Source organism: Anomalospiza imberbis, chromosome 1 (genome assembly GCF_031753505.1).
Source record: "Anomalospiza imberbis isolate Cuckoo-Finch-1a 21T00152 chromosome 1, ASM3175350v1, whole genome shotgun sequence".
Taxonomy (NCBI): Eukaryota; Metazoa; Chordata; class Aves; order Passeriformes; family Viduidae; genus Anomalospiza; species Anomalospiza imberbis.
Window position 1 is genome coordinate 113,290,243 of NC_089681.1, and position 18,742 is coordinate 113,308,984.

Genomic DNA, 18,742 nt, shown 5'->3' on the forward strand with positions numbered 1-18,742 from the left:
TGGAAGTTTATGTTGTTCATTTGGTTTGCAGTTTTAAAGCATTTCAAGTGGTTCTGTTTTTTGCTGCCCTGTTTTCAACAGGTGTACAAAGAACAGGTTCTAGAACCTATGTTGAATGGGACTGAAAAAACTCCAGCATTAATTTCTGACTATAAGGAATACCACACTGATACAACTGTGAAATTTGTTGTGAAAATGACAGAAGAAAAGCTTGCACAGGCAGAAGCTGCTGGATTGCACAAAGTTTTTAAGCTTCAAACAAGTCTTACTTGTAATTCTATGGTAACTTTTTCATGTTTGGCTATTAGAATCTCTACTGTTGCTTGTTGTGAAATCAAATGTTTTTGTAGTATACTTTGGTTCTTGGTATTGAACAGTGCATTCTGTATTTGAAATTGTTTCAATAGTAGAAAACTGTAATGATGACCAATACTAAGTCAATATGAATAAGCAAATCCATTTTATGATGAGTCTTACGAATAGGACAGGCCTGGGGTGGATGCTTCCTGTAATTGAAAATTTCCTGTGCAGCGAACCAAAAGTGGTTAATGTAAAGTAGATCATACAGATAACTTTCTGCCATATTATAATTAGATTTGAGTTTTAAACTTGAGACAAATTACATTTTCAAAATTGCACTTTCTGACTGTTACTCCTCTAATATGAGTTAAATGATCCAGTGTTTCCACCAGCATAAATCCAATTTTAGGTGGTAAGGTATAGCAAATACTGTTCTTAAGCTGCTGAAAACTTAATAGTGCTGTAAATTACAAAGAATATGAATAAATATACATGTCTGTCTATTCTGAGAGGGATTTGAATGTAAGTTAATTTCTGCGAAGATTTCCAAACATCCTGTCTTTACACATAATGAAAAAAACAGTTCTGGTTTATTTATGGCAGATGCTACTTTCAGATATTATCACAAACCACAAATATCATTATTGTTGCTATTGCTGTGTACATCAAAAGCTATGTGAAAATAGGTTAAAATAAATGGATGACCATAGAATTGGAAAAGGAAACAGCTTGCTTAACTGATTTTCTAGATTGTACTTGAAAAGCCAATCTACCAAATCAGGGTGATGGTATTTCTCACATGTTTAAACAACTGTAGGAACTACTGTGAGAATCTGTTGTCAGTTTTACATTTCACAGATTACAAAATGTTTTGCAGCTGAATTCCTGCATTTTCTGCCTGCCAAAATGAATAATAAATTGTAAGGGCTGCTTTCTGTACCTGTGTAGGAATTAATCTGCCCTAGTGTAAGAACCTTAAAAAGTTATGTGAGCTTGGCCATTGTCCCCCAGCTCCCAGACAGCTATTTTGGATAGATGAATTATCCCCTAGAGGGGTTTATTTTTTTCAGTTGACTATGGAGGGCACCGAGGGTGACTAGTTCACCTATAAATGTCTAAACTGGAGATGTCAGAAGCCAGACAGGATTGATTCCACCTGTCGAGTAAAAATGATTTCTTACTTTGTGCTTGAACTTGAAGGATGGTAGTTTTCACAGCTGAAAAGTGACAGATTTCACAGCTGAATTGAAAGATTATTAAGGATTATTAAGCTTTGCAACTGTTAAATTAAATAGTTGTGAATCATCACTTGCTGCTGAACTTGTGATTTAATATGTAGATAAAATTAGTCATTCAAGTGAATTCAGGCATATTTCTCTATATAGCTGTCTTTTTGTTTGATTGTACTGCCATAAATGTCATCCTAAATCTACTTTTGAATAAAAATAAAGACCATCCAGCTCTGTGCTGTGTAGCTCCGAAGTGAGGCTTGAGTTCACACTCCTCAAAATACCACTTTTTGCACGGTGTTTTTATACATGCAGTAGAACTGAACACTTACACAAGGGCTAACAAAGTTTGAGTTATGCAGCCTCTCTCAAGTCTATCATGTATTTTCTAGGTGCTGTTTGATCACATGGGGTGCTTAAAGAAGTACGAAACTGTGCAGGACATCTTGAAGGAGTTCTTTGATCTGCGGTTACATTATTACAGCCTGCGCAAGGAGTGGCTTGTGGGAATGCTGGGTGCAGAGTCCACCAAACTGAACAACCAAGCTCGTTTCATCCTGGAGAAGATACAAGGAAAAATTACCATTGGTGAGTAAACAGAAGTTAGAATTGTTAACAGTGGAGGAAGTGAAAGAAGATCTTGAAATTATTGAAGTATAGTAGAAAATACTTGCATGCAAGATTTTCACGACTTCCCTTCTTTTTTTTTTTCCTCCCCTCCTCTGTGTTTGTGTGTATCTTGTAGAGAACAGATCAAAAAGAGATTTGATTCAGATGTTGGTCCAGAGGGGTTATGAATCTGATCCAGTAAAAGCCTGGAAAGAAGCACAGGAAAAGGTAATAATCTAGATATAGTTGATGTTGTTACTGTTATAAATGATATTGCTTGTTTTCTAGTAGTCTAACTTAATTTATAACACACACATAGCACTTTAAAAACATTATTCATTACTCCTTTTTGGCTTCCATTAAAAAAACCCCAAAACATTAAACTTACATAAAAATAAAAGTCACGTAATACTGGTATTGTATATGGATAATGCTTAGAAGAAAACTAGATAGTACAAGTCTGAAAAATCAGATTGCAGAGGACTGAATTTCTTAATGTACCCAAATCAAAACTGGCAACTTGATTTCTAACTGGCTGATACAGAAAGTGCTGCATCAGTTACCCCACACATACAACTCATTGCTAAATGTAATTATTTCTACATAACTTATTAATTACTTTCCTCTAAATAAACATGGATATTATAAAGCTATGACTTTTAAATTTATTGTGGTAAATTTGATAGTGACTTTGACCTATATTTGTTTATGCTTTTTTTAAAACCAACCAGTTTTTATTGTTCCAAAAGGGAGATGTGATGAGTTTAATTCAAAAGTTACATTACTTTGGGCATTACTATGGGCAGATGGAACTGCTTTGAAAAGCAGCTTTGAATTTCTGTCACCCACCCTTTTTATGTGTCTTTGCTACTGTTTTAGCTATTTGATTTAATTTCACATTTGTTTTGTATTTTTAATACTGTATATTAACTCTGTGGAATGATTTCTATTTTAAAACCAAACTGTTATTTAAGGAAATTTTGATCTACTTTAAAACCCCAGTTTGCACATTTGGGGCTATGATACCAGCTGTTATTCAGAGGACTGTGCTCATTTTCTAAAGGAATAGATATCCATGAGTACCCAAAGGGCAAAGGTCTCAGCCCTGAGAGACAAGTGGGGCAGAACCAATATCTGCAGCCAGCAGCATACAAGGTTCTAGCACAGGTTCAATTTGTTTTCTTAAATCAAATTATTAAATAATCAGCTCTAGAAGGTCAATGGAACATGGCCTTTTGGAAAGGTCCAGGAAATGTTCAGGTGATTGAATCTGTGAGGGCACACCTTGCTACTCTGTGGTGGTGCTTTGGAGCAGTGTCACAGATCATGCACAGAGCTAAGATCACTAATACTTGTAACTGGGAATATTTCACCTCAGGCAGCAGAAGAGGAGGACTCTCAGAATGCAAATGATGATGCGTCCTCTGCTTCTGGTCCAGCCTCTGGCCCTGACTTCAACTACATTTTGAACATGTCCCTGTGGTCACTCACAAAAGAGAAGGTGGAAGAGTTGATCAAGCAGAGAGATTCCAAGGTTGGTACACCTGGAAGGCTTGTTCTGAAATGGCACAGTAATTGCTGATGTTCCTCTGGGGAATGTTCAGTATTCAGCATTTGTGTAAAGCATAAAGCATCTGCTTTAGTTGTACTTACATTCTCTGTACTACTTCCATGTTTTAGGAGAGAGAACTAAATGATCTTAAGAGGAAATCTCCTTCAGACCTCTGGAAAGAAGATCTAGCAGCCTTTGTTGAAGAGCTTGAAGTATGTTTTACTTTATATATATTTCTAAAACATGGAAATCATATTAATTTAATTAAAAATGCTAACTAATAATTATTAAAATTTAAGAAAAATAATTAGCAAATATTAAATTTTGAATCAAAAGCAAATACATTTCACAATATAATGGTAACTGGGAAATCAGTATTGGATATCTGTGTTCTCAGTAGTGTTTCTCAGGGATTGTTTCTTGCATCTACGCAGTTTAATGTTTTTTCCAAGTCAGTGATATTAAAAGAAAAATAACCAGGAGAAAGCTAGTTTTCAAATGACACAAAGACCTGTGAGTAGTAACTGGTAATGGTAAAAATTACAGTTCTACATGATCTAATTTTTTGTAAGGCAGTAAGTATTACCAAATTCAAATGTGTACATTCAGGAATGAAGCATGTAGACTATAAATAGTGTATGAAGGGTCCTTAGTTTGCCTTATCTGTAGTTCTGGAAAAAAGATCAAGTCCTTTTGGTGAATAACCTGCTGAACCTCAGTTTTCCATGTTGTCTGAAAAGGGCTGGTGCAATCTCTTGAAGTGACACACTTCAAAACTAAAGGTGTAAATTAAAGGCTGAAATAATGGAAATTTACAACAGAACCAGACACATACTTGCGAAATAGAAACTTGATAGAAGAAAGATTTTTTCAGTGTAACAGAATCCAAAAGTTTGACTTTATCCTTGAATAAAAGTGTAGTTTTTAGCTCTACAGGGTAATGAATTTACCAAGATTAAGTGGATGCTGTTCCAGAACTGAAAATTGTGTTCCAATTTAAGTGAGAATTAAGGGGAGCCTTATGCTCCATATAAAAAGGAGATGAATCTTAAATAATCATCATGTTCCACTTTGTCCTCATCAAAAAATAATGTGTTTCCCCCCTGCTGGCTCCCCTTGTTTGTTAGAAAGTAGAAGCACAGGAAAGAGAAGATGTTCTGGCTGGCATGGTTGGCAAACCAATAAAAGGCAAAGTTGGGAAACCCAAGATGAAGAAACTCCAGCTGGAAGAGACCATGCCATCACCATTTGGCAGAAGAATAGTTCCACAGATTACATCTGCCATGAAAGCTGATGCCAGCAGGAAATTGCTGAAAAAGAAAAAGGTAAACCAAAATGACTGCTACAGTTAAATTATTTATTTAACTGGTGTATTTTTCTATTACGGTAACATAAATCCAAATTGCCAGATCGTCACTGGTGCTGTATTTGCACTGTTTTGCTGACCTAAAGCATAAGAAATTTGTACTGGATTTCTTTTACATTTGCAAACCTCTTGAGACTGCTTATTGTTCAGATGTTTTTATTGAGATAACTTATTTCCAAGACTATTCAACAAATGTTAATATACTTAGTCTACATTCATTTATTAACATCTGCAAAACTGTTCCAGTTCAATCTTGAAATATAAAGGTGTAAATTATTTTATTTTGTAATTCTAGGGTGAAACTGATTCTCTAGCAATAAAAATGGAATTTGATGAAGAGTTTGGTGGTGTGCCAGCTGAGGGTGGTGGGGATGACTCACTGAATGCATCAGCTGCAGCAGCTAAAACCCCTAAACCCAAGAGAGAGAAGAAGGAGCCTGGTAAGACCCTTGCACAACCACAGTTCACCTTAGTAGAGTATTTATTGGGCATGAAATGCATTTTTAACACCGTGTGAGAAGGGAAATACAGCTCAATAATCAGTATTTCATCTGGTTTTCTTCCCTAAAATGAAATATTTGAAAGTACTTTGAAATTTCTTTGTGTAAGCTACTTTCCTGGGGGTGATGGATCTTACATTTTCTACATTTGAATTTTGGGGGCGGGGGTCTACTCTTCAAATTTGTCTATAGAAAAATAGGTTATTTTTACATCATGAGTGTAATTCTTTGCAAACTGAAATGTCTAGTTTGTGTGCTCTTTGATGTTGAAGGACAGGGCAGTCACCTTCAGCCCCTCAGTCTGAGTAATGGTATAGATTGTAGAATTTGATTAAATAAATGTATTTTTCTATTGACATACTCAGTCATTCCAACTTTCAGAAAGTTATGGGTGCTATGGCTTGGCAGATGACCATTGTTCACTTCCCCATTTCCTCTGCTAGTGGGAATTAATTATTTCTGTTTGAGAAATACACAGTAACAGGGAGGCAGCAATAAAAAAGAAAGCTGGAGACAGAAGAGAAGGTTTAAGTATGAGGGGTTTATTTTTTCAGAAGAAAGAAAAAAAAAGTGGTTACACAAATAATTATTCTGAGATAAGATCTGGTTTTAATTACACAGGGGATTATCCAACCTGAGTAGATTCACTGAGTACAGTTATGACTGACTTGTCTATGTGCAGCTCAAATCTTCCACAGCCACTGTTGATCCTGAGCTTGCCCTGCAATTGACTGACCACATTTTTACCCCCTCCCCACAATAGGATATCCTCTGCTTCCCATGTTTGTTGTATTTGTCCAATAACTGTTTCTGATCATGTTCCCTGAATAATGGAAAACTGCACATTCTTTTCCTGGAAAACTCCAGCTACCTTTAAAGAAACACAAGTTTGATGACAAAACTTAAAATTAGAGACTTTGTTTTTCAGTCATAAAACAGATTTCTTTGGCAGCACCCAGTCAGGTTCTGTGTGAAATAATTTCATGTTAAATCTTCCTTCAGGGAGGAGAAGAACATTTACAACGTTTGGAAGAGAAGAAAATTTACTATGTTCAAAGGAGAATTTCTTAAGATGAAAATTTATGCTACATTTATAAACAATTAGAAAAGATGAAAATATTTTTTGTCCTGACTGAAGTAGATGCTTTCACTTTTGGCAGGTGCCAGGGTAAGAAGGACACCATCATCTACCAAATCCAGTGCAAAAAAAGTGAAGAAACGAAACCCATGGTCAGATGATGAATCCAAGTCTGAAAGTGATTTAGAAGAAAATGAGCCTGTGATTATTCCAAGAGACTCTCTGCTTAGGAGAGCTGCAGGTACACAAGACTTTGTGAATTGTGTATTGTGACTGAAAGTTTCAACTACAAATCCACATTTTCCCTTGACCATAGGATTTCCTTTAGGACTTTATTGCCTGCAGGTAACTTGCATTACATTTTCTTCACTGTGTGAAGAATACTCTTAATGTCAAGATCAGGAATTTCTTATGAAAGATTTTGTAATTTGGATCAGAAATCTTGTCCCCTATTTTAAACACTAGAATAGAAATTACTCACTAGACTAGTGAATTATGGAAGAAACAGACAAGACAATATCCTTACAATCAAAAAAATTACTGTGATATAAATATACTGCCAAATCAGGCCTAAAAGGCAGGTAAAAAATTATCAAATTCTAAACACTCCATGAAAACAAAGACTGAAAGTTTGGAAAATATATAAGTATGTGATGGTTTAAAAAATCCCCACAGAGTTTCTGGAAAATTAGGAAGAATGTTCAAATGGTGTATTCAAGAAAGCTTCAATTTTAAGTGGAGGATTCTCATTCCTTAAAAGTACTGATGCACAGTGTCTCCATAATACCCTTAACTGAAGGTGTCTGGGCAAGCCACAAGAGATATTGGATGTTTGCTATCATCTAAAATATTTTTTATTCTTTTCAACCCTTTATTCTTTCACGAAACAAATTCATTATCCACCACTCTTTTGTCCTGTGTACTCTGAGGCAGGGATTGTTAACTGACTTGCACTTTGATTTGTATATCGTCTGTAATATATAACATAAACAACTCTCCTGAATTGTGTACATGTGTGATTTTCTCAGCTGAGAGGCCCAAGTACACTTTTGACTTCTCAGAAGAAGAAGATGATGCCGACGATGATGATGATGCCAACAATAACAACGATTTGGATGAGCTCAAAGTAAAAGCCTCTCCAGTTACAAATGACAGAGAGGATGAATTTGTTCCCTCAGACAGTTTAGAAAAAGATGAGTATGACTTCTCCCCAGCCAAATCAAAGCCATCTCCAGAGTAAGTACTGTAACTCAGGAGGATTTCTTTCTTAATAATTATTTCAATGCATAAGTTCTGAACAAAACTGAGAAACATCAGCCTGTTATTGCTCTACATGCACCATGAAAAATAAAATGTGGAGGAATTCAAGTGTATGTTATCTCAGTCTTGCAACTGACTTATGCAGGGGTGACTCATGATTTAAAAGAATAATATAATAACATATTAGAATTGTTATGATACACTGTCTGTAATATCATCTGTTAAACTATGGTTTTAAAAGTTCTGTTTCTGTCTTGTGCCAGTCTTGTATAGAGAACTATAGAAAAAAAATGTAATTCTGTTAAATTTAAATGCCTGGAGTTCTTGACTGGCTGTCAGTTTTAGGGGTTTGACTGCTTCAAGCAGATACAAAATGCTGGGAATGTTAAACCAGGATTTAAATTTTGTATGGATATTATGATGTCCATGCACTTCAGTATGTGCTTGATGTAACTGATATAATTCCCTTTTTTTTGCTTGTAAGTAGAAAAACATCTCAAGCCAAGAAAAATCAAGATTTTGGGAACATCTTCTCTTTTCCCTCTTACTCTCAGAAGACGGATGATGGTGAGATTGTTTTCACAGTTCCTTTTAATTTTTATAGTAACTAATAATGGGATATTTTGGGAAGTGGTACACACAAACTTCACAGAGCAGTTACAGGGGAAGGATGTCCACATCCTCCCTCTTTAAAAAGGGGAAAAGTGAAGGAAGTTTTGTTCTTTAGAGAAACAAAGCTTGTATCATAGGTGAGAAAGTCACAGTACATCCATAGCTGTAGCATCACAAACACTTATTTGAGATTAATTTTTACTGTAATTAATATTGATGTAGTCAATATATGGATCTTAAGAATAAGAATGGATCTTATTCTAAACTTACTCTCTGATTGTAGATACAACAAAATTGGACAGTGATGATGAGGATTCTGCTCCTGTTTTCTCATCATCTTTTGCCTCGAAACAAACAGAGAAAATTCCAAGTAAAACAGTAGCTGCTAAAAAGGGTACGTACAGAATTGGCCTGGACGCCAATCCTTTTATTTGAAAGTCATCTTCTTCACCTTTGCATTGTCTCTTCAGTCTTCAAAGTGGGAACTGCTTTCATTTATTTTGAGCTCTGTGAAATTCAGCAATAGGGTATGAAATTTCTTCAGCTCCTTAATAATATTAATTTGTTTCTTTCCACTGGCTACTTTGTGGTGTCTGAACTTCATGCCTTCCACATCCGGAGGTGGTGTTCAGCCTTCAATTAGTTTAACTAATGGGAGGTTTTTAGCTTCAGGGGATAAAGTAAAGTGGAGCATGGTACCAGGAGGTGTGGAATATCCCTTGGAACAGTGGGAAGCAGCTGTCTAGACTGTCCCCTCACAGCTTCTTGTGCACCCCTAGCCTCTCACTGGTGTGATGGTGTGAGAAGCAGAAAAGGCCTTGACCCTGTGTCAGCAGCAACAAAATATCCCTGCATAGTCAACATCATCTCCAGCCCAAAACACAGTTCCATACCACCTACGATGAAAAAGATGAGCTCTGTCCCAGCCAAAACCAGCATAGAAGTCTATCACTTTTTCCTCTTGAAACAGAGGATGAGAGACTCTCCTCAGACTTCAGAGGTATAAATTCTTTCAGTCAGCTTTTAGAACTGTCATCATGAAGCATTTTTTCCCTGTGATGCTGGGGCCTTTGTTTTTTAAAACTTATTTTGACCAACTTGCAGCTGAGCTTAATATATTAATTCTTCTGTAAAAAGGTACTTCAAGGAGATTGACAAGAAAGCAGTCAATTATAATAGTTAACTTATTCTCTTAAAAACGAAAAAAAAAAAATCTTGTTTTCTATATTAGCCACCAGTGAACTGCAGCATCTTTTTACCCTTTCCCCCATTGCCTCCCTATTTCTAATCTATTTCTTGATGCATTGTATCAGTTCTGATTTGTTAACAGTTCAAATTGGTGAACACCTGAATACTTCTCAAACACTTCCAGTTGTTGGTAGAGTTTTGTAGTACAGTAAATAAAGATTGCATACAGAAATAGCTGATCTCTAATAGAGTAGTCTTTTATATTGAATTTGTGTACTTTTATATTGAATTTGCAGCAAATGGTAGCGTGAACTCTATATGCAGTAGCCAGGCATGGATGCAATTTAACATTCAGTCTTTCTCCCTCTCTGTTTTTTGAGGTCTGGATGTAAGTGAATTGTCATTAGCCTAACTTGAAACCTTAAAATACAGCTGTGATCTGTTTCTGAGTTTCTGAATAACCTGTACACACACACACAGAATAGGTATAAATAGGCTCTCTTTAAAGTAAGAGTTTAATTTTTGCCTTCAGAGTAGCTAGCCTTAGGGGCACTCTCCTTCCCAATGCATGGCAACATTACAGGTTGCTTTCACCAGTTTTCATCTCTTCTTTTCTGCCCAGATCAGACATGACCACACTTTCATCATCATAGCTGGACAGTTCAGTGATAACCCAGCAGGTTTAGTTCATTGGTCGTCTGGTTACCCTTTTCCTAGTCTATTTGATTCTAAGTCCATCTTCATGGACTTGGCAGCAGCCTCCTTAGAACTCATTTTCTGGAAATGTAATATTCCACCCACTCACCCTCACACTGGGAGTGCTTATTGTGTGTGGCTGAAACGATTGTTCCAGAGTTGTTTGATTTTCTGTGACTTCAGACTCCAATCAATTTGGCATGAAATCTCTTGACCTCTGCTGTTCACTACAGAGGATCAAGAGACAGCTGAACTTTTCCATGACTGTTTGAGCTGTCTGTGGTTTTAGGGCTTTATAGTAAAGCCTAAGGAAAACTTGAAAAACAGGCTAACTCTTGATAAGCAGCTGCTCAGCTTGAACAACTTTGAACAGCCCAGCAGCTGAGATTCTAACAGTGAGACGTCCTCTTTGCATCACCTGCGGGACTGATACCATACCTGGACTTCCTGCCAAAAACTTGGGCTTCTTGAGAGCCTGTGCACATTGATTGTGCTGCACACTCTGTTGCCTGTCACGCTACCGAGTGGAGAGCTTGCCTGAGCTGATTTGCCATCAAGCTGCTGTCAAGAGGTCCTTCACACTTGTGCAGCCATTAGGGGTGTAAATTAAAGTAGTGGATGAGAATCCCCCTATATTTAGTACAGAGGGAAGTCAGTGTTCTGGACTATGTCATTAGCTACCAGGTAATAGCTAGGAAGTTTGCTGTCCCTTGGACAGACTTCACAGGAGTTACCCAGTGATATCAGGCTCTGTTTCCAGGGAAGAACAAATCCACTGTCTGTGGTAGGGTGTTGTACCTCTCTTTCTGCAGTTCAAGGCATCATAACTAAAATGCTTGTGGAGACACTCTTTTGTTCTCCAGACACATTCCCCTTATGATCCCATAAATGAAATTCAAGCTCTCACAAATGTCCACATTCCTTGTATCTGGAGTGTTTGTACACGTGTCTGAGGAATATATGGCTGACAGAGGGTAGGTCAGGTGTATCTGAGGTTTCTGCAAGACTCACTCATCTGTAAGCCTACAGAACACATGATCTGATGATCTTAAAGGTCTTCTCTGACCTAAATGGTTCCATGAGTCTATCCCTTGACACCCACTGTGGGAACATTCCAATGTGTTGTATTAAAAACACAATACAACACCAATGACCATCTTTTAAAGATAGCCAGATTAGTTGTGTAGCACTAACTGAAATTCTCCAGGAAATACAAAAATGCAGTTTCCTTCCTCTCCTTTCAGCATTTTCCAAAGTTCCTTTTCACTGAGATTGACAGGAAGCAATGTCAGTGTTGACAGAGGCACTGCCTCCCAAACTCTTGCAGTAATCCCAGGGAAAGCTGTCCACTGTCATACCACCCTGAAGGCAAAAATGTCACAAGAGCTGGATTTGTAAACATTGTAATGTATCCAGACATAGTCAGAGTATCCAACTTGGAAGACTTCTGTTGCTGCTTTAGCTACTAGTAACCTGTTTTGTATTCAAAAAGATGAAACAGTATTCAGCCAAGGACCCTGGAATAGTACTGGGTGCACCAGTCCTCCTCAGAGCAGGACACAGGAAACCTCTTGTTTATTCCACACAGTTCCAGCATAAAAGCTGAAGTATGTTTTCCCCAAGTGCAGAAATCACTCATCTTGTTTTAATATCTGCCATTTGTGCTTTAATTGGAGTATATAGTACAATTTAATATGTCCAACCAATTTGTGAATTTATTTAGTATCTTTTAACTTCCAACAGCAAAACTAGATGCGCCCCCTAAGCCTAAAAGAGCTCCCAAGGCCAAGAAGGTGGAAACTGTGAACTCTGATTCAGATTCAGAATTCGGCATTCCAAAGAAGACGGCAGCACCCAAAGGTAGGAGTCACACCTGGGCTCTCTGGAGCACAGGGCTCACAATTATTGTAAGAACCACAATAACTGTGGTAAATTATGAGTACATTGATCACTGGTAGGAGGAGTCTGTAAAGGATGTGCCAGTGTTGATGGTTGAGGTTAAAAGTAAATTTACTAAATAGTAATGGTGAATTAATGCTGTGTAATCAGTGCAGAAGGTGACCAAGGACTCGTAGCTCTGCTTCAGTGTAGAAGTTATCTGATCTCATGAATTTTGTCCCTGTCTTCAACTGACAGCTTGAGCTGTCGGGGTGAATGGTGACTGTGGAACAAGTAGAAAAGATTTAAAACTGAGAAAAACAAACAAACAAACAAACAAACAAAAAAAAAAACCAAAACCAAAAACCTGTACTATACTGCTGTTGTGAAGAAGCTTGAGTAGTAAACTGGGTTTGAACTTAACATGTGGACATACTAAAGTAACTTCATTAGGGGTTTTTTCAGTTTGATGGAGTTTATTTTTAAAAAAAGGCAACAAAGTTAACTCATAATCTCTGACCTAGGAAAAGGCAGAGGGGCAAAGAAAAGGAAAGCATCTGGTTCAGAAAATGAAGGCGAATACAACCCTGGGAAGAAAATATCCAAGCCCACACCAAGCAAGGTCAGTTCCATGCATGCTCTCTTCTCTTTGTAAAAAGAACCTCACAAATTCCTTTACATAAAAGTTAAGTTCTTATTATAATTTGCTAATATGGTATTGGGGGCTGAGGTGTCATTAGCAATCGGATGCTAGAGAGGTTTTTATTTAATTCTGAATATTAAAATGGCAAATGCACAAAGCATCACAACTGATTTGTCTTCTCTTTTCTAAAGAAATCCAAGAAGGCTGCTTTTGACCAGGATTCTGATGTGGAAATCTTCCAGTCAGGCTTTGCCTCTGAAACTGCCCCAAAGCCACGGACAGGCCGGGCTAGAAAAGAAGTGAAATATTTTGCAGAGTCTGATGAAGATGATGATTTTGATATGTTTAATTAAGTGCCCAAAGAGCACAAAAATGTTTTCCAACAAGTATCTTGTGTTGTCCTTTTGTCCCCTCTGTTGCAAACTTTTGTACATTTGACTTATTTTATGTGATAATGTAATTGATGGTTTTTATTATTGTGTGTAGGCATTTTAACATTTTGTTCTTACACCTACAGTTTTATGCTCTTTTTTACTCATTGAAATGTCATGTATTTGTCTGACTGGCTTGTAGAGATGTTCTAGACAGCTGTGCTAAAGCACATTTTAATTGTCATGGTTGCAAACAGCAAACCTGCTTTTTGAAATGAAGTTTAAACATTAAAAAATGGAAAACTACTGTGTGTGTGTATGTGTGGAAAATTTGGGCTAGAGGGACTACTTCTACACAATTTTTAAAATAAATATATTTTATTCTTTGCCAGGAGACTCCATGGAAAAAGGTAAACAGTATATGAACATAGAAAGCATTGTTAAACAATCTCAATGTACAAACAGAGCCAGTGAAAGTACATCACAGACTTGCTAGAATATATAAAAAAAAATCCACTAGTGCTTTAAATGAAACCTAAGAAACTGACACTTTAAATCTGTTAACCATTCTACCACAGTTTTCACTCTGCTTCATGGTGATTTAACAAGGCCAAGAAGGCAGATTCTCTCCTTGTGTTTCTGGAAGTCCTAGCTGTACTTCCTTAGCACCTGGAAGGCTGGACAGCCCAGCTGATTCCTGGCAGTTGATTCTTAAGGAAATACCCTGGACTCAGTGATTCAAAAGCTGTAAGTGAGTCTGCTGGTTGTCATCCCATGAAGTTTCCCTAATGGCTTGTGAACAAGTAAACAAAAACATGGTAACACTGAAAAGTGTTTCTGCCTTGGAGGCTATAGCATTCCTGTCAAAATGGAGCAGGTAATTGTGGAGCTAGGTTACCAGCCAGCTAAGAAACCGCTTCTTTAAACTTTAAAGTGACATTAACAGTGGAACAAATGACATCTGAATAACTGATCTGGCAGTTAATGCTGATACTGGTACCTCTTCTGCTGGGGCAGTGACGTTTTGTATACTTTTTACAAGGAGGGAGATGCAAACTGAGGGCAGCGAGGACAAGTTTTCATATTTCAACTAAATCAGGCGGTCCTTTCAACTTCCTTCTCTGGATGTGTACAGTAGTCCATGTCCTGTGGTTGATGTCTTGATCGTTTTAGGTATGAGAGACAAAAGAAAAGCACCAAACATCCAGTATGTAGAGTACAGCCATACATTTGTATGTACAAAGTCATCAGAAATGCAACCAGAATTTAAAGACTGAGATCTGTCTTGTCACCATGCAATATTGAGTGTTCAGAGAAGAAAACAGAAGCTTAACTTTTTTTTTTTTTTTTTGCATGAAATGGCTGATTTAGAGTTTCAAAAGTTTGCATTTTCTAGTTTTAAGAGTTTAAACAGCAAGGAGTATATATCGATACATATGAAAATTTCTTGGTCCTTGTTGAGTTTATCTATATATATATACATATATAGATATATATTAAGTCCAGAAACTAAGCAGCAGTTTTAAAAATGTTTTCTTGCTTTTCATCCCTGTACATAAGGTATTAGGAATGTCTGAAGTAGCTGGAAAATGTCTTAGTCCACCATAGGGGATTGACTGACACTGCTGTTATCCACTGAACTAGGTGAGATACTGGGACTGTGTTCTGCAGTATTTCCATTTGAGGTTGGTGTCAGTGGTTCATGTCCTTCAGAGTTCTCCAACATTTCCTGAATAAGAGGTGGCATGGATCCAGGAATTTCCATTTTCAATGTAATGACACGTTCTGCACCTTTAAAAAGAAAACACAAAATCCTTCCCATGAGCATGATTCATACAATTTCCTTTCTGTTATCATTACAGAAGTAATTTCAGGATGTGTTTTGTTTATAGATTTGGTGTCTCCTTCTATACTTCTTGCACACAAAGGCGTGTGAGTGATCTGTTTCATGCAGTTCAAGAAGGAGTTAGGTGAGTGCTCCTTAACAAATTAATTCAAATCTATGACATAGCGACTGATATTTCAATACAGATAAATTGGATGAGCTGCCTATTTTTAAAGGAGGACCTAAAATGGCATTAAATTATACTGAAAAATTAAATTAGGCTGTGATCATGTCCATGTGTCTTTTTAAACTGGAATAACATTTAGTCTTTATACTGTACTGGTTCTGCAAAGAATGACGGAAATTCTGTCTATGTTAAATAGGTGAGGTAAATCCTGCAAGAGAACTGCAGTGGTGGTCTAAGTCAAAATGTTTCCTTCCCATAGAGAAAACTGTGAAATAAGATGCAGAATTTAACAAACAATTACTTTATAAAAGAACATATTCAGGCAAAAAGGTACTTCTTTAGGGGGGAAGCTGCCTTCTGTATTCTTCAGGCATCGTGTCCTGTGCTCATGCACCACCAAAGTGTGCAGGAGCCTTGAGTAGTGCTCAGCTCTGCCTTGGCTGAGGCTCTTTGAGCTGGGCTTATCATGAGTACCAGTCATTTGTCTGCAGAGAGGGCTCTGCAGGTGAGTGCACACACAATTATTGCATTAGTCCCGACCACTCAGACTGGGAGCCCACAACAACTGGTTTAGGGAGGGGAAAAGCCCAACACAAAAGTCTCAGTGTATGGTCAGCAGGCAGGGACACAGCACGGACACAGCAGCCAAGGCCCTGCTGGACACTGCGCAGGCAGCGCTGAGGGAACTGTGCATCAAGGAATTTATATCCATAAACCTCAGCATTCCTGTTGCTCAGGATTCCTGAGCATAAAGTTGGAGTCCGATGGAAAAGGAACCAGTGTTTTTTAAACAAGAAAAACAAACAAACAAACAAACAAAAATCAGAGAAAATAGTTTGGTTATTCAAAAACCATTCCAGAAGAGTGATGCTTTGGAAATACTCTGCTTATCCATGCTGCTGCAGTGGACAAGCTGGAGAGAGCACTACACACTCCAAGCTGGAAGGAAGCATTTAAGTGTTTATGCCTTACATGAGGAGCATCAAAAAAATCATCTACAAAGGCAATGATTGACTTTCCAAGTGAATGCTGATTTAAGAGTCTCTTAAATAACTGTAATGGGAAATATATTAATGCAGAATGATGCTGAGAGGTTTTCCAAAAACCAACGATTGTCAGAGCTGTGCTGATGAACTCATTTTGGCCATGTTAAACACCTGCTTTCCACTGTTATGTCAGGTGCAGTGAAGTATTTGTGGGGTCATTCAGTGCAGAACCAGAGAAATTTCTCAGGTTTTGCAAACGTCCAACTTAATCAGGGGATAGGAGAACTCAGAAGATGAGAAGAACTCAGAATTGTCTTGCTTCAGTCCCACAGACACTTCACCCTTTAGTTACAATACCTCTAATGCCAAAGCAGACACTCTCAGTGTTTCAGATTAATGCTTTCTTTGGTGTTTGCTTTCAGGGATCAGGTACCATCCAAAGTCATTATCGTCTAACGAACATCTTTTAAAACGAAACTCAAGACATCCCCAGCCCTCCAGGACATCACCATCCTTTGGTATGATTTAGTTCTACCATGAAACATTAATGATATAATTAGTGTTAAATGCTTATGTCAGAATGAAAAGAAGCCTTTCTTGTAAATTGAACATAAGGAGTTGTGTTCTTGAGGAGCAGGAAGGCTCTGGTAAAGGAGGGAAGTGGAAATGGATTTCCCACGAGTACAAGCAGGAGAACAAAAGGGCTCCCCTAACTGCTTTTATAGCTCAATACTGCTCTAAGTTTATTTTGTAGATTCAGTTGGATGGAACTTGTTTTACTTGAGGGTAAACTGCAAGCTTTAGATAATCTGGTAAAGTGGTTCCTTTTTAGGATACTTTTGCTTCTAGCTCTGGTGTTTCTCTTCCAAGTTACTTCTTTTGGTTCTAATCAATCCAATTAAATTGCTCACATATTTTTATAAAGATAGCTATAACTTAATCTTTTAACTTGGATTTATATTGTTTGAAGTGGAGCAGTTAAGGTTTAAATTTTAAACAAGTGTCTTCAGTTGAGTGAATTAACTACTGGTTTTTTTTTTCCCTGAGTCTTCCCCAAACCATGTCAAATGAAATCAGTAATCTTCCCAAAAGCACAGATCCAACCTACACAGGTACCTGGGCATACAAGCTCGTGTGCCTCCTCATCTATCAGGGGTAGGAAATCTGTTGCTGAGTAAGCAGAGTAAGAAGGTGAAACTGCATCAGCCACCATAAGAATAAAAATAGAGAAATACTTTCTATTTTCAGACTGGTACATTGGGGAACCTGTTCTGATCAAATGAAAGCATTCAGTTATTCCTGTGCTTTAGAGAAGAATGTGTGACAGTGCTTAGACTATGAATTGCACAGGATCAATCCAGCACATACGAGACTGCATAAAATGTTAAAACTGATCCGTGTTTAGGTATGGTTAGTTTGGATTAGAGGGGCTGAATCTCCAAAATGCTGGATCAAATCAGTTCTAAATCTCCAATACCTCAGACCATAGTTTAGGGGAATTTTGATTGCACAAGTGTTTTCTGCAGTCTGTAACCAGACTTTTTAAAAAGCCATTGGTGATACAAAGCACATGTTGATCTGAACCCCCTTGTAAACATTAACAAAGGTTTTCTCTTGTCCTAGAATGACTAACAAAGACTTCATGCTAATGATTTGCTAAGCCACTTGCAGCTACAACATCTTTTTCACTGTCAGTTGCATGGAGAATGGAGCACCATGCATGTTTGAAGCAAAATCAATTTCAAGGCAGGAATTATGTAAAGAAGCTGGGAAGAATCAGGTCACAAGGACCTTTCATAGATATGTTAAAAAAATAACAACCCAGGTGTCTAGGCTAGCTCCTCTGAAATGCAACACTGCCACTCCTGCTGAGTTACTAGGAGAAACTGTACCTTTTGCACTGATGCTACGAAGATCCGTGATTTTCATTAAGATCTTTGGGAACATATGAGGCTTGTTGGGTCGTCTCTTTCGGATATAAATTTTCAGTGCTTCAAGCAAGGGTTCCTGAAGCTTATCCACTTTCATTGGTTCTTCAAGGTCCTGGCGATCTGTAGAAAAGTATCATATCACTCATATGATTTTAAATATTTAGTTTTTAAAATAAAGTCCAAATCACAGAATCCCCTTCATGTTCTCGATTAGAACTCCATGAATTTTGTTCTCCACTAAACAATGCACACTCTGTAGTGAGCATTCCATAGGAAGAGGATAAACCACAACTTTCTGAAACTTGGATTAATTTTTTTCCTTGGTGACTGGAAAGGTTTGTCATGTGGGTGGTCAAGAATTACCAGTTTGCTCTTATACCTCCCTCTTCAAGGGGAGAACACCTTGCTGCAAACAATATTTTGGAATTAATTTTATATATGTCACTGATAGGAAACCCAGGTACTCATAGAGGTTACAGCTATTTTTTGTTGCCACTACTGCAGAAAAGTGAGTTACCATCAGGAATCAGC

The 18,742-nt window shown here is 37.5% G+C and overlaps 2 protein-coding genes and 1 long non-coding RNA gene across 18 annotated transcripts in view; 1 reads left to right on the top strand and 2 right to left on the bottom strand.

Annotated features, from left to right (window-relative positions):
* TOP2B (DNA topoisomerase II beta) overlaps positions 1–13,588 on the top strand; it is a 60,629-nt gene extending 47,041 nt beyond the window's left edge. Inside the window, exons 23-36 of one of the 4 annotated variants that reach the window (XM_068206723.1) lie at positions 82–282; positions 1,922–2,117; positions 2,275–2,366; positions 3,517–3,672; positions 3,819–3,902; positions 4,818–5,015; positions 5,352–5,496; positions 6,717–6,875; positions 7,663–7,870; positions 8,379–8,461; positions 8,790–8,900; positions 12,134–12,250; positions 12,793–12,890; positions 13,103–13,588. In XM_068206723.1, coding sequence (XP_068062824.1) covers positions 82–282; positions 1,922–2,117; positions 2,275–2,366; positions 3,517–3,672; positions 3,819–3,902; positions 4,818–5,015; positions 5,352–5,496; positions 6,717–6,875; positions 7,663–7,870; positions 8,379–8,461; positions 8,790–8,900; positions 12,134–12,250; positions 12,793–12,890; positions 13,103–13,264 — 2,010 coding nt within the window. In that variant the 3' untranslated portion in view covers positions 13,265–13,588. The remainder of the gene's footprint in view (positions 1–81; positions 283–1,921; positions 2,118–2,274; positions 2,367–3,516; positions 3,673–3,818; positions 3,903–4,817; positions 5,016–5,351; positions 5,497–6,716; positions 6,876–7,662; positions 7,871–8,378; positions 8,462–8,789; positions 8,901–12,133; positions 12,251–12,792; positions 12,891–13,102) is intronic. The other 3 variants (XM_068206727.1, XM_068206732.1, XM_068206738.1) reach the window with 3 other exon arrangements.
* Positions 10,529–12,292, bottom strand: LOC137483617 (uncharacterized). Its single transcript, XR_011004563.1, has 2 exons — positions 11,298–12,292; positions 10,529–11,020 (listed from the first exon to the last, which is right to left on the bottom strand). It is a non-coding gene; the product is annotated as an uncharacterized lncRNA (long non-coding RNA).
* Positions 13,589–13,641: 53 nt separating the features above from the next.
* Positions 13,642–18,742, bottom strand: part of RARB (retinoic acid receptor beta) — a 320,444-nt gene continuing 315,343 nt past the window's right edge. For all 13 annotated transcript variants that reach the window (XM_068206791.1, XM_068206747.1, XM_068206803.1 and 10 more), the window contains 2 exons: positions 18,173–18,331; positions 13,642–15,073 (listed from right to left, as the gene is read on the bottom strand). In XM_068206791.1, the coding sequence (XP_068062892.1) occupies positions 14,877–15,073; positions 18,173–18,331 (356 nt within the window). In that variant the 3' untranslated portion in view covers positions 13,642–14,876. The remainder of the gene's footprint in view (positions 15,074–18,172; positions 18,332–18,742) is intronic.